Source organism: Onychomys torridus, chromosome 10 (assembly GCF_903995425.1).
Source record: "Onychomys torridus chromosome 10, mOncTor1.1, whole genome shotgun sequence".
NCBI classification, from domain to species: Eukaryota; Metazoa; Chordata; class Mammalia; order Rodentia; family Cricetidae; genus Onychomys; species Onychomys torridus.
The window spans coordinates 7565104-7579743 of NC_050452.1; the positions used below are offsets into that span (position 1 = coordinate 7565104).

The window sequence follows — 14640 nt, forward strand, 5'->3', positions numbered from 1 at the left end:
GACGATGCCCTCCCTGCCGCATTCACATCTGAGCTGCTTGTCTCCTGAGTCAGACTCGGACACTGTAGTCTTTCCCCAACGTTTTTTGATATGTACAGACACACACTAACCCACACTAAGTAAAATCATGCCCTGCTTCTGGCTTTATTTTTAATAGTTACAAGATGCTCGTTCACTCTACCACCAGCACATTCAACGCTGCTTTGTTGGCTTTTTAGTCTTATAGCCCAGGCTGGTCCTGAACTCACACCCTTTATGTGCCATGCCACTACACCCAGCCAAGGTCATTTTCTTTCCAATTTGACACTGCTGATTTTGCCACTTTGAACAAAGTCAGAAAAGCTCCTTTCACACACAGCCTACCACAGGAGTCACGCTCCGCAGAGAGGCGGTTAACAGAGGCGCAGGTAATCAGCATGGTCCTTCTTACAGGACTGCCATTGCCTTCCAAGTCTGAAAAGCTTTCTCTCTGCTTTCCCGACATAAGGGGATGCGGTAATGCCATCTATTGCTTTGTCCTGGAGGTGGAGCAGCATTCCAAAGATTCTGGATCGTGGAGCTGTTGCTTTTCAGCCGTCGATTTATATCCTTTATCCATTTCTTTTTATCTATTCAGTACTATACTTTTCATGACTAAGTATGAATCTTATTTATGAAAAATTTGCCATGTTGTTTTCTACGGAACCACACATATGTGTGTACATTTGGATGTGCTGAAATCAGAAGGCATTACCCTCTAGTTATTCTTACAGCTTTCCCCATAACACTTCCCTATGTTAACAAGCATCACCTTAAATGATTGGTTCTTTGAGGTAGGGTCTTGCTGTATTTCCCAGGCTGACCTCACACTTGTGGTGCTCTTGCCTGCATCTTCCAAGCCACCACACTCAACTCTACCACGTAATTCTTCCCCCCAGGGGAGAGCGCGAACGCAGTCCCCCACTACCACAAACTAATCGCAGGGGTCAGCACATCCGGAGTGCAATGGATAAGCCTCGCCCTGGGAAAACCACCTTCGTGATCATGGTATCTCCCCTGCCAGGTAAGTATTCTACCATGTAATTTTAAGATCTGGGTAGTAAGACTCCATTCTACAGGTAAGTTATATACGTTTTGTGTTCACTTACACTCACTCAAGCCTTGAATTCTCTCTCTCCAGTGTATGCACAGGACAGGAGGACCACAAGAGTCCTTCACTGTCACTACAGCCTCCTGTGTCTGCCCGCCACAGTGGTTAACATGGAGCTGAAACCCAGACTCATGCTGGGGAACGTTGTTCGGTGAATAGATGTTGCTCCCGTTAGTTAATAAATAAGCTGCTTTGGCCTATGTCAAGGCAGCTTGGAGGCAGGTGGGAAATCCAAGAAGAGAGACAAGAAAGAGAAAGGCAGATTCTGGAGAGATGCCAGCCTGCTGCCCAAGGAGCAACATTCCAGCAGACTGGTAAAACCACAGAACTCATGGTGAAACACAGATTAATAGAAATAAAAATTAATTTAAGAATGTAAGAGCTAGCTGGCAAGAGGCCTGCTATAGGCCATACAGTTTGTAAATAATATTAAGCCTCTGAGTGATTTTATAAGCAGCTGCAGGACCGCAGGGCCAGATGGGGCTGGAGAAAAATTTTGACTACATTTGGCTGTCCAACGTGTTGGCTCAAGTTTCCACTTAAAACCTGAGAAACCTTAATAAGAGATTCTAAATTGGAGGCCAAAGCAGCTTCCTACTTCATGTCTCATTCAGGCTGAGATATAGGGACGCCACGGAACAGAGACGCTGCAGCATTCCATTCGGCTTGAGCACAGCATGGCAGATTCCCACATGGGTACACAGAGGTGTCTCCAAGCTGCGCAGCATGCTGCATGGCAGATTTAGCTTTTACTCATATAGACAAAAAGGGTTTATGGGCCAGCTGCATGCTACCTGAAGGCAGCATGGACCCCAGAGTTGGCGGTGTAAGCCTGACTCTCCTGGATATCTCCGCCATGTTAGGAAACTGAGGTGGGCGGAGTCAGCAGTCAGGGCTGCTGCTTCAGTCTTAGTCACACTACAGTCTGCAATGATCAGAAAAGGATTACAGTATGGTGGTATTTTATTTGTACTGAAATGTGATTTTATTTGTATATTAATAAAGTTGCCTTGGGGTCAGAGCAAGCCAGAGCAGAAGCTGGGCGGTGGAGGTGCATGCCTTTAATCCCAGCACTTGGGAGGCAGATCTCGGAGACACACGCCTTTAATCTCAATACCAACCATAAAAGACCTGGAGGTCCGTATAGACAGGCAGTGACAAGGAGGTCATGTGGTTGGGTTTACAACCAATGAGAAAGCAGAACAGAAAGTCAATAAAAAGACAGATACACAGAAAGTAGGTCTCTTTCTGAGGGGAAGGATGACAACGGCAGCTAAGGGTAAGAAGGAGGTTTTAAGTCTCAGCTCTCAGCTACTGCTCTGACCTCTTGGGCTTTTAACTCTGCAATTGGCTCTGTGTTTCTTATTTAATAAAACTGTTACGTCTACATTATAGATACACAAAAGACAGATTCAGATGGAATAAACCTCTAAATAGTTTACATGATGTATATATATGTACGTAGACTTGGAAGAGAGGAAAACAAAGACAGTTATATAAAGAAACAGGTAATCTTAAAAATTAAAGTCTTTAAAGAGACAGTAAAAGCAATATAAAAAGTAGCCATTAAAGATGGAAATCACACACAGAGTATGGATTCTATTGTTTTTGGGATTTTTAACTGGAGAGAGACATGTGACTGATTGTAAAGGCTGTTGAGTTAAACCAATATACATATTTTAAAGGTATCTTGACTTCAGAATTCATGTCTAAGGATATGTTGCTTTGGAAAAGAGATTCTGCTTTTGTTTCCACAGAAGATAAGAACCTGTGGATTCCTTCCAGATTAATAGGGTTCCATCAAGGAAGACCCCCCTAGAGGTCTCCAGATGATCCAACATCCAGAACAGCGTCAGGCAACTGGCTCAGAGAATATAGCCTCACAGACTACTCCAGTCAGGACTTGACCATAATCCTAAAATTTTCTTTGTGTCCCCATAAGACTACCAGTGCCCCCAATCAGCAGGAGGTAGCCTAGAAAACTATACCCACATTCCCAAAAAGTGGATTATGGATATTTGTCTTTGTTTATGGGTTAGTTACAAATCGTTATTGGTCATAGTCAATCTCTTTCTTTTTTTTTTTTTTTTTGGTTTTTCGAGACAGGGTTTCTCTGTAGCTTTGGAGGCTGTCTTGGAACTCACTCTGTAGACCAGGCTGGCCTCGAACTCACAGATATCCACCTTCCTCTACCTCCAGAGTGCTGGGATTAAAGGCGTGCATCACCACTGCCCCGGTCAATCTCTTTCTAAAATTAAAAACGGGGGATACACTGGGCAGTGGTGGCGCACGCCTTTAATCCCAGCACTCGGGAGGCAGACGCAGGCGGATCTCTGTGAGTTCAAGGCCAGCCTGGTCTCCAAAGTGAGTTGCGGGGAAAGGCACAAAGCTACACAGGGAAACCCTGTCTTGAAAAAAACAAAAAAAACAAAACAAAACAGGGGATATAATATAGATAGGATAAAAGGGTAGATTATTGAACCTACTTTTAAAGAGTAACAACTTGTTTAAAATGTTTTACATTGCTATGGATTTTAGTTTATACAAATTTAATTTTGTTATACTATATATACATATATGTGTGTGTATATATATATATATATATATTTTTTTTTACACTCTTGTTTAAGGTATTATGTTTATGCATTCATTTAAAATTGTAATGTATAATTAAGAAACAGATTAAAGTCATCTAGGATAATGGAACTTATAGTCATGTTAATTAAGTTTTCTAGGTATACATAAATATATTTCAATTAGGTAGGTAATTTTCAAACACTTCAAAAACCTACAGAATATGGCATTTAAAATGTTTTAAAAATAGACTTTCTGGACAGTGAGACTTGTCTGCTCCTGGCAGCACTGATTCACTTCAAAGAAGATGATGGGCATCAAAGAAACTCCATACGGAGTTTGCTTTCCTTATGGCAAAAGTAGCCTTTTGGACAAGAAACTGTTTTTGCCTGGACTGCTTGACAAAATGTTGTATCAACTGGACATACAGGACCCATGGAAAAATGACCACTAAATTTTGCCAAAACAAGGCAAGATGGTTCCTCAGGGTCCTGCTTCACAGAGGAGACTGCCAGACATTTTATAGGACACAGGGAGAAGCAACTGAGAAACTCTAGGCCTACAGGTTGAAGATGGATACCTCAACATTGCAGAAGAACTTTGGGTGACTGTCCAGGCAGGCAGTTGTCTCTGTCATTTCCAAAATTTTGGAAATTGCTTACAAAGCACTTCCTGTTTACTTAGGTAATATTATATCCTTCTGGTGTCTTTGATGTAGTTGAAGACTAGATAGTTATAATTTTCCTTGGTTATGGTAAAAGATAAATTAGATATGAAACTTTAGACTCACAAATATAGGATAGTTGATAAAATATTTTTTTTAATTTTGCCAAATACAAATAGACTAGATACTATAATTGTAATTATTTCTTGATAACTGTTCATTATATATAATTTTACTATATTAAAGCTAAAACCAGGCTGGAGAGATGGCTCAGTGGTTAAGAGCAATGGCTGCTCTTCCAGAGATCCTGAGATCAATTCCCAGCACCCACATGCTGGCTCACAACCATCTGTAATAGGATCTGATGCACTCTTCTGGCATGAAGGCATATGTGCAGACAGAGGCACCTAAAATATATATATATTAAAAAGAAAAAAAAAGCACTAAAAAAGGAAAAGTAAATGCCACACAGACAGTAAATGCTTCAATTATATATATAAATATATAAAATAAGCTAAAACCTTCCTTTTTGATTAGATAGAAAATGGGAAGTGTTGGGGGATGTCCTTCTGTATGCTGTGAATATATGTTGCTCCCACTGGTTAATAAATACGCTGTTTTGGCCTATGGCAAGGCCATAGGAAATCCAAGGAGAGAGAAGGGCAGAGTCTGAAGAGATGCTGGCCTGCTGCCCAAGGAGCAACATGCCAGCAGACTGGTAAAGCCACAGAACTCATGGTGAAACACAGATTAATAGAAATGGGTTAATTTAAGATATAAGAGCTAGCTAGCAAGAGGCCTTCCATAGGCCACACAGTTTGTAAATACTATCAAGTCTCTGAGTGATTCTTTTATAGGGACTGTGGGGCCAGGTGGGACCAGGGAAAACTTTCAACTACTCAGGTCCTCGTTCTAGCATGGCCAGCTCTTACCCACTATGACTGTCTTTACAGGAGAGACAAAACCGTTCAACAGAACAAGCAGGCCCTTTACAAAATACATGTGCTTCATATAACTGTTACATTTTATTCACTCATGTATGTAATTTTAGTATCAATTCTATTAAATACATTTTATTTTATATTTAATTTTTATAGATAATCAAATATAATAGTACTCTTGGATATTTTCTATGTTGTTGGTACCATTTGAAATGCTTTGTACAATTGAACTAATTTAGTTTTTTTTTAACATAATTTCACAGATGAAGCGTAGAGGCTAAGGATTTGATTAGAGTCATACAACTACGAAATGTAGACCCAGGGTTTAACCTGTGAGTCTGTCTTCAGAATCACAGTCAGCAACACAGATTCTTCTTTTTTTCTTTTTTCTTTCTTTTTTGATTTTTGAGACAGGGTTTCTCTGTGTAACCCTGGCTATTCTGGAACTCACTCTGTAGACTAGACTGGCCTTGAACTCAGAGATCCACCTCCTCTGCCTCCTGGGTGCTGTGATTAAAGGTGTGCATCACCACCACCACCCATCAAAACACTGCTTCTCCCAAGAGTGAGACAAGCATCCGATCACTCTGCCAGTGAACTGGAAAGCCAGGATTTGAATGTAGGTCACATAGACCCCAAAGCCCAGGCACTGTGGCTTGCTGGTAATAAACTAGAAGACAGTGGCTTTTTAATATGCAGAAGACAAAGAAAACAAACAAAAAACTGCAGGTAAAGTACCTTTAGGTCATTTAGGAATCCAATGTCTTTCTTCTGTATAACTTTATTTGTCCAGATCAAGGCACTGTAGGTCTTGGTCTTCTCCTCCTCGCCTTCCTTCATGTACCCGATTGCCTCTCTAAACACCAGTAACAGAGGAAGTTGTTCCAGCACACAAAATACACACAAACCTTAACCCAAACCTCTGCTCCCTACAACAGCTTGGCTGAGGTATAGCTGCACACCCTTCCCCCGGCTCAACTGCACATCCTTATGAACTTTACTGTTTCTGGAACTTTGCATCCAGCTTAGTCTAACTTACGGCACTCCCACTGCCCCCAGAAGGACCCTCCACACCCTCCACACTTTCTTCCCATGCCTTTTCCAAGCCCAGGATGATCCAGCACTACTTGACTTTCTATCTTTATCATTCCCCTAAACTTTTCCTACTAGGTATGATCAGAGTGGTGACTGACTGGCTTCTGTCCTTCACAATGCTGTCAAGGTCAAGGGAGTGCAAATCAATACTCTATACCTCTTCATTTTTAAAGAAAAACAAAAGCAAACAAACAAATCATATTACACTGGAGGGGTATGGAATAGGTCCCCCTTACCCATGAATTCACTTTGCCTGCTGTCAACCTCCTACTAAAAGTATTACGTACAAAAACTTAGAAACAGGCAATTGATGCTTACCTTATAGTATATTGCTACAATTGCCATGTTTTATTATTAGCAATTATTTTTTCATGGCTTTTAAAAAAATATTTATTTTTATTTTATGTGTATATGTGAGTGCTTCATGTATGTATGTATGTCACATGAGTGCCTGGTGTCCTTGGAGGCCAGAAAAGGGAATCAGATTGCCCAGAGTGGGAGTTACAGATTGTGAGTCACCATGTGCACTGGGAACTGAACCCAAATCCTCTGCAAGAACAGTGCTCTCTCTGGTTCTGACTTGTGCTCAGTTTTTTTAGTCAAACCTTTTCATCAATTATGTACAACAAAAGCATACTATTTATAGAATTCAGTATTATCTGCAGTCTTGGGTGCCCACAGCAAGTCCTGGAACACATCTTCCAAGGATAAGAAGAGACAACAATTTCACATTGTGTTTTTCACAATATCTATCTTCAGTGGTATCTACTTTTTTTTTTTTTTTTTTTTTAAATAGTTGTTTTATGCAATCCAGGCTGGCCTGAAATTCACTACTTGGCTAGGAAAGCCCTGAATCCCAACCTTCCTGCCTTGGCCTCCCAGTTAGAAATTGCAGGCCTGTGCTACCACAGGCTTCTTCTCTGCTTTGTGAAAACACTGCCATGAACATCCCTGTGTGATCTTTGGGTGATGTATGTTTTCACTTCTGTTGTTGATGTAATACCTAGAAGGGGAACTGCCAGGTCACATTGTCACCTCACCTTTGAGTTTCTGACGGACTGTCAACCCCATTAGCATTTCGCGTGGCAGTTTCTCCATGCCCTTGCCAGCATCTGCCATTTTATTTTATTTTGTCAACGACAGCCTTCCTCGGGGGTGTGAGTGAGCCTTAGCTCACTGCAGCGCTGACCTGCACGGCCCTAGTCTACAATGCTGGGCACCATTTCACGTTTGGTGACTACTCACACATCCTTCCTGGAGAAATCCTACTTAATCATTTTCCCATTTCTTCACTGGGGTTAGAACTTCCTCCTAATACACTCTGTATGCAACCCCTTACCAAACACACGATCTACGAAAACGTCCCTTTAGAGTCTCTCCAGCATGCCCATCCTCACCTGGTGACAAGCTGCAGGTCACGTACTTGGATTTTGTCAGACGACTTATTAATTTTCTGTAGCAGCAGAGAGAGAAACAGGTATCAACTCTAGCTCAATCGCGGTTGACGAACACTATGTGTCCCCACAGTGCTTACCTGCTGGAGCTCCTTGACCTCCTGTGAGGAGAAGTGCACTCTGCGGGGGTTGAGCAGCTCCACTGCGAAGGGCCTTCCTGGAGGAGCACGCCCACCATGAAACAGAAATGCGTCGATGGAGTTAACATCTGGGCAGAGCGGGAGGGTGAGGGCGGGCTGAGCACTAGAGGCCTGAAGGCCAGTGACATGACTACGTCTGGGAGAGGGGAGAAAGTGTGAAGAGCAAAGGGGTTTCGGGGGGCTGGGTCAGGAAGGCTGATGTGAAAATGACTGCCTTCCCAGAGGGCCGCACACAAGCCTGTGTTAATTACAATAAAATTTAAATGACCACTAATTCCGTTGGCTACACCAATGGAACTAACACTGTCAGAGAGGGCAATGCCCAGATGTAACAAGGTGAGATCCATTCTCCCAGTGAGTCTACTAGTGACATGGGACAAATGTGATCTCACAGGGGAAGGACTACAAACATCAAACAGCTCAAAAGGAATTCTCATTATCTTTCTTATAAGTCAACAAGATAAAACAAGAGAGAGAAATGAAGGCTAAAAGAGCAGAATCATTTTCAAATCAAGATAGACACACTGAAAACTGGTAACTTCTGAGATATTCTTAGTTTGTTTTTTGAAATAGGGTCTCCATGTAGTCCTGACTGTCCTGGAACTCACTCTGTAGACCAGGCTGGCCTTGAACTCAGAGATCCACTTGCCTCTGCCTCCTGAGGCATGGACCACCACCAACTGGCCTGAAAAGTTCTTAAATGGAGTAACCAATAAACTGAGGGAAAAACTTTTTCTTCTTAATGCACATGAAGTCCATTACAGATTACAGCCTGTGGTAAAGATGTCTCTGAAGAAATGACTGCTGTCCAGACACAAATCATATCTACAGAGGTAGCCGCACAAGCCACATGCTCTCCATCTGGAGGAGCCGGGTCCTCCCACTGTGGTTCTAAGTGACTACAGAAAGCTACTGCCTCACAGGTGATTATCAGCAGCCAGTTCTCCTCAGGTGGTACGGAGGCCATCTTACCATTTCCTAAAGTTCTCACATCTACATCTTCTCTTCCAGAGGATGAGAAATTAAAACCTGTAAGAAGCAGAACAAGGGGAGGAAAGGATGAGAGGCAGCAGCTCTAGTGCTCTTTGTTCCAACCGCTGGCAGAGACCCACTGAAGGCCTTGTGGCCCCAGCAATCCATGGGGGAGGACCTCAAGCAGTAATGATCACCCCATCTCTAATCTCACTCTTGGCTAAAAACAGTGATGATAATAATAAATACTACTCACTTATAGGTACTGGAGTAAAATTATATACACATCATTTAATCCTTATTATAACTTGATGAAGCATGAAATAAATGGACATTATACTTCATAGATTTAGGTAATATTCCCAGTTAATCAATCCAGTGGCAGAGCTATATATTTCTGACATCAAAGCCAGAGTTTACTAGCATCTATATCCCATCTCATAGAAAGGCAAGGCTAAAGGAAAGCCCCACCTCCTTGGCCACTGGCTTGTGGCAAAAACTTTGTCTTTTTTCTTAAAGCAAGCTTAACAACAAGAGCAACCATGTTAAAATTAAACTCTATGGGAAAAAAAGTGAGAGAAGAAAGGTCTGACCTTTAAATAGCAAATTGAGTATATAACCAAACCCAACATGGAGCGAGCCATGTTAAAACCACTGGACAATCCAAGATGGATTTATTATCACAGACCAAAAGCTGGGGATGTCCAACAGGAAAAATAGTTTGCTCATAGATACAGCTCAAACGGAAGACTGTCACCACAGCAAACATTACTCCACATGCTGGCACTATTCTCATTTCCCTTCTAAATAAGGTGAGCCAGTCAGGATGAACCCACTGCCAAGTCACATCAGCTTAAGAAATGCAGATCTGGCAGCCACCCATGGCTGGTGGATCAGGCATCCTGACACCAGAATCAATTAACCACCAGGTTACACTGGACCACCAAGACGTAAGCAGAGGAGCTTGGGTCAGGGCTGAGAAGGGCTGGGAGGCTTTGGGAACCCCGAGTAGTCTGTACAGTGATGACATTTAAGGTCTCTGACAAAGAGGAAGGGGCAGCAGGGTTCTGGTTCACAAAGCATTGATGTATTCAATCAGGATGTCTACTGTGGTGATGCACAGTGCATGATGTTAGGCCTGTGGCACCATGACTAACTTAATGGTGCTGGGAATCGATCCCAGGACAACTGAGCTACATCCTCAGCCTTACAGTTTGTCTCCTTCAATTGGGGGACAGCACTTCCCCTTCACATGGAAGGACCACAAACACCTTCTGAGCACAGGAAAAACTGCTACTAATGTCCCTGGGTCCTGAAGAAGCTAGGGGCTGGAGACCGAAGAGTCCGAACCGAAGACCCCTGAATTCCCATAGAAAGGAAGTGAGGCAGCCCCCGCCACGCCCACGCCCCCCAAAATCGAGCAAAGTGTCTTTTCTTTTTTCTTTTTGGTGCAGTGCTGTGAAGCCAAGCCAAGCCCAGTGCACAGTGAATGACATCTTCAGTCCATGAGAGGCTTTTAAGCGGAGCTTATTTTCAAGTCTTTAGTCAAAGTTGGCAGTTAACAAATATTAAGTAGATGAAAGTTCATGACAATGCCTCGAAGGCTTTTTCCTACAAATCTGGAAATAGTAGGCTTCTAGGTTATTTTTCCTCTCCGTTTAGAAAAGAATTCATGGCAGCCAGGCAGACAGCTGCGTCACTTGTCTCACAGACCAGCTCCCGTGTAAGCACCAAGACCCTAGCTACAAGGGTGTCTCCACAGCAAGAGTGCTCACTGCTCTTGAACATCGGGTAGTCACAAACACCCAGAACTCCAGCTCCATGGGACACAGTGCTCTTATCCCCCATAAGCACGCACTCACATGCACACCCCCCGACACACACACATATACATATACACACACACACATACATACACACACATACACACATATACACACACATACACACATATACACATACATACAACACACATATACACACACACACACACATACATACATACACATATTACACAGTTTAAAAATAAAAATCTAAGCTGGGCGGTGGTGGTGCATGAAAACAAAAATAAATAAATAAATAAATAAATAGATAAATAAATAAATAAATACAAACCTTTAAAAAAATTAAAGTGAAGTGTGACAACGTGCATCCGTAACTTGGTGGGTATGGTGAACATAAGCAGGTCCCTGGCACTCACTGGCTAGCCAGTCTAACCAGCTTGGTGAGCCTCCAGCCTCCAGTGCACACCCGCATGTGCACACCCGCATGTGCACACCCGCAGAAGGAAACAATGGAGAGAGGGATCTGCAGTTGAGAGTGCACCGCTCTTGCACTCACATGGCCCAACTCACAACCCTCTGTAAACTCCAGGTCCAGGGGATCCAAGGACACCTACACGCGCGTGCAAGTCCCAACACATACAAGTAAAATAATAAGATAAATAATAAAAGGGCACTCAGCCATGGCAGACTCTAACTAACTTATGAAGGAGATAGGGTTTAGTGTCCCTCTACCTCCTAACCAGTCAGGAGGGACAGTACTGCTCATCTAGAACACTGCTTGACTTCACAGCATGTCCTCAGGGTTTCTCAGTGAGAAAGGTGCCTCACTGGGCCACCAAAGCCCTCCAGGGTGCTAGAAGCCCCACTCCAAAGACTGACATTGCCCACTGCCTGCAGTTTTTCTTTACAATAGAAGTCTAGACCTTTTCTTCTTCTGTATTCCACATAAACCGCAGACCATAAGCTGCCTGTGACTTCCGGGCCTGTCAAGACAAGGAGAACAAGCTGTCCTAGACCTGACTCGGCCCGCAGATAATAGGAAATTAAAACACAATACACTCCATGAAATCTCTGTAAAATGGCTGCTCTTGATCTATTTTCTCTAGTCATGAACTTCATCCCAAATCACCCCGTAGGTTGGGGCGGAAGCCAGCTAACTACTCCTGAACAAGCACTGGACATAAAATCGGAACTTCTTCACATTTAATGCATTTGTCTAAAGCAGACTCAGTTGTTCTGAGTTTCCCAGGAGAGAGTAGTCACTCAGAAAGGACAGACATTCTTGAGTATCTGGACTAAAATCTAGCCTGAACCTCAAAGCCTGCATATTAACAGCACCTGTTCTGGGGAAGCTGGAGTCCAGGCTAGGGTGAGTGACTAAATAGAGAAGTCTTTCCTGGAGCCACCAGGGAATCTACTGGTGAATAACAATGTACAAAAAACATGAACACCATGACACTTACTCTCTGCTTTGAATACTGCCAAGAGATGATCTGAAATTAATTCTTCTACTGAAGATTCCATTTTCCTTTCTCCATCAATTATCCAAGGAGTTTGTGGTAGATTCCTGGAGTATTTATTATATCTGCCTGCCAAAGAAATATCAGGTAGTTGGATTGAATGCTGTGATCAATATATTAGGATAAAAAGGGAAGTAACTAGTAAATTTGATATTCTACATGCTAGGATATAAAATAAGGCCTTGCCTTTAACCAAGAAACAGTCTAACTTGGGAAGCCATAACACAGACATGGAGATAAGTTAAATAAGATTTAAAGTAACAACAGAGTAGATACCTTAGGAACATAGTGTGTCAAGTGAGTGAAATGATTAATAATTTGACTCACTGGAAGAGTTACATGATATTGTGGAACACAATCATGATCATAAAAAAACTTGCTTTTACAGATAACTAATAATAATTTAAATATAATGAACATTGGTGATGATGTATTACAGAGAGTTAAATTTGTGAAAAGTTTAAGAATTAGTAAGTTAAAAAAACCAAGAAACTCCCTAACACATTGTGACTCACTCACTGCCTTATGAGCAGTCACCACAGAGAGCTGCTGCCACTGCCTGAGGAGGCAGCAAGACCCAGAGCAATTTCCTTCACGCTTTCACTATGAAGCAACTGTACCTTTTAAAACAAAACAAAAACCCGACTGCCATATAGCAATTAGGAAAGTCGATACAACACTGTCTTTCTCTGTGGATAAAGCCAAGTGTTTAGTCAAGGAGAGTATAGGAACATTAGCTCTTTGAAGTCTCTTTCAGGTTACTCAACACCCTGGGTCTGCCTGGTTCTCTCTGCATCTGGCCATCAGTAGGAACAAGAGGAAGGGCAGCGGACACGATCAGGAAGGGGCTGACTGGGCATCTACATTCTGGATGAGATAGTTACCAGCAACAAAGACAGCACCATGAGTACACTCAATTCCAAGGACAGTGCACACAGTCTTTGGTGAGTTTGGAGGACAAGGGAATTGCCTGCAAAACAAAATACACTTGATGGACACTAATATTTGAGACATGTGCCACAGAACAGATGAGTCAGCATTGTCCAAGCAACTCAGAACCTGAGCCCCAAGGGCTATACCTCCCCCATCTTTCAAGTTTTAAAGCAAAAAGGATCCTTCAGGCTTTTACTACTTTTCAAATTTTACTGGGTGGTGATAGTGTGTCCCTCAATATACTGTGCACCCTAATAAACTTATCTGGGGTCAGAAGAGAACAGCCACTAGACAGACACAAAGGCCAGACAGTGGTGGCACTCACACCTTTAATCCTATCCACTTGAGAGGCAGAGATACATCCGGATCTCTGTGAGTTCAAAGCCACACTGGAAACAGCCAGGCATGGTGACTTTAATCCCAGGAAGTGATGGCAGAAAGCAGAAAGGTATATAAGGTGTGAGGACCAGAAACTAGAGCCTGCTAACCTTTTAGGCTTCTAGTAGCAGTTCAGCTGAGATCCATTCAGATGAGGACACAGAGGTTTCCAGTTTGAGGAAACAGGATCAGCTGAGAAGGTGGTGAGGTAAGGTAGCTATGGTTTGTTCTGTTTCTCTGATCTTTCAGTGTTCAGCCCAATACCTAGCTCCGGGTTTGTTTTTATTAGTTAGTAAGACCTTTTAAGATTCGTGTTACATTTTGTTTTAAAGGTTTATTTATTTTTATTTTATGTATATGGATATTTGGGGAATTGATCCCAGGTCCTCTGAAAGAGCAGCCAGTGCTCTTAATCATTGTGCCATCTTCCAGTCCCTATGTTCTGATTATTTTGAGATAGGGTCTCACCCTGTATCCCAAGTTGGTTTGGAACTCACTATGTTGAAGTCTGGCCACAATCCATTTGCCTCAGCCTCCTGAGGTCTAGGATTACAGGCATAAGCTACCATATCAGCTGGAGAGTACCATCCCATCTTCCTCTCCCCTCCCCCCTCCCTCCAAGATCTATTTTTATTATGCAGGGAAGTGTGGTACACCTCTTTAATCCCAGCACTCGGGAGGCAGAGCCAGGTGGATCTCTGTGGGTTCGAGGCCAGCCTGGTCTAAAGAGCGAGATCCAGGACAGCTAGGGATACACAGAGAAACCCTGTCTCAAAAACCAAACAAGCAAAAATCAAATAAAGATTTATTTTTATTATGTGTAAAAGTATTTTGCCTGCATGTACATCTGTGCACCAGATGTGTGCCTAGTGCCCAAGAAGGCAACAAACCACCATGTGGGTGCTGGGAATCAAAACTAGGTCCTTTGCAACAAGTGATTTTAACCACTGAACCAATACTCCAGCCTCTGGAGAACCACTTCTAACACACAGCAGTGACACTAAGTACACTGGGGCTTTGATGTCGCTCTTCAGTCAGGAGACCTTATCTTCCCCA

At 42.7% G+C, this 14640-nt stretch overlaps 1 protein-coding gene and 1 pseudogene across 5 annotated transcripts in view; both read right to left on the reverse strand.

Annotated features, from left to right (window-relative positions):
* The window catches only part of Pus10 (pseudouridine synthase 10), an 80514-nt gene that overhangs the window by 13312 nt on the left and 52562 nt on the right, over positions 1 to 14640 (reverse strand). For all 5 annotated transcript variants that reach the window (XM_036200529.1, XM_036200527.1, XM_036200528.1 and 2 more), the window contains 6 exons: positions 13158 to 13243; positions 12217 to 12342; positions 8970 to 9026; positions 7938 to 8014; positions 7801 to 7856; positions 6047 to 6164 (listed from right to left, as the gene is read on the reverse strand). In XM_036200529.1, coding sequence (XP_036056422.1) covers positions 6047 to 6164; positions 7801 to 7856; positions 7938 to 8014; positions 8970 to 9026; positions 12217 to 12342; positions 13158 to 13243 — 520 coding nt within the window. The remainder of the gene's footprint in view (positions 1 to 6046; positions 6165 to 7800; positions 7857 to 7937; positions 8015 to 8969; positions 9027 to 12216; positions 12343 to 13157; positions 13244 to 14640) is intronic.
* LOC118592660 lies at positions 915 to 1050 on the reverse strand (annotated as a pseudogene).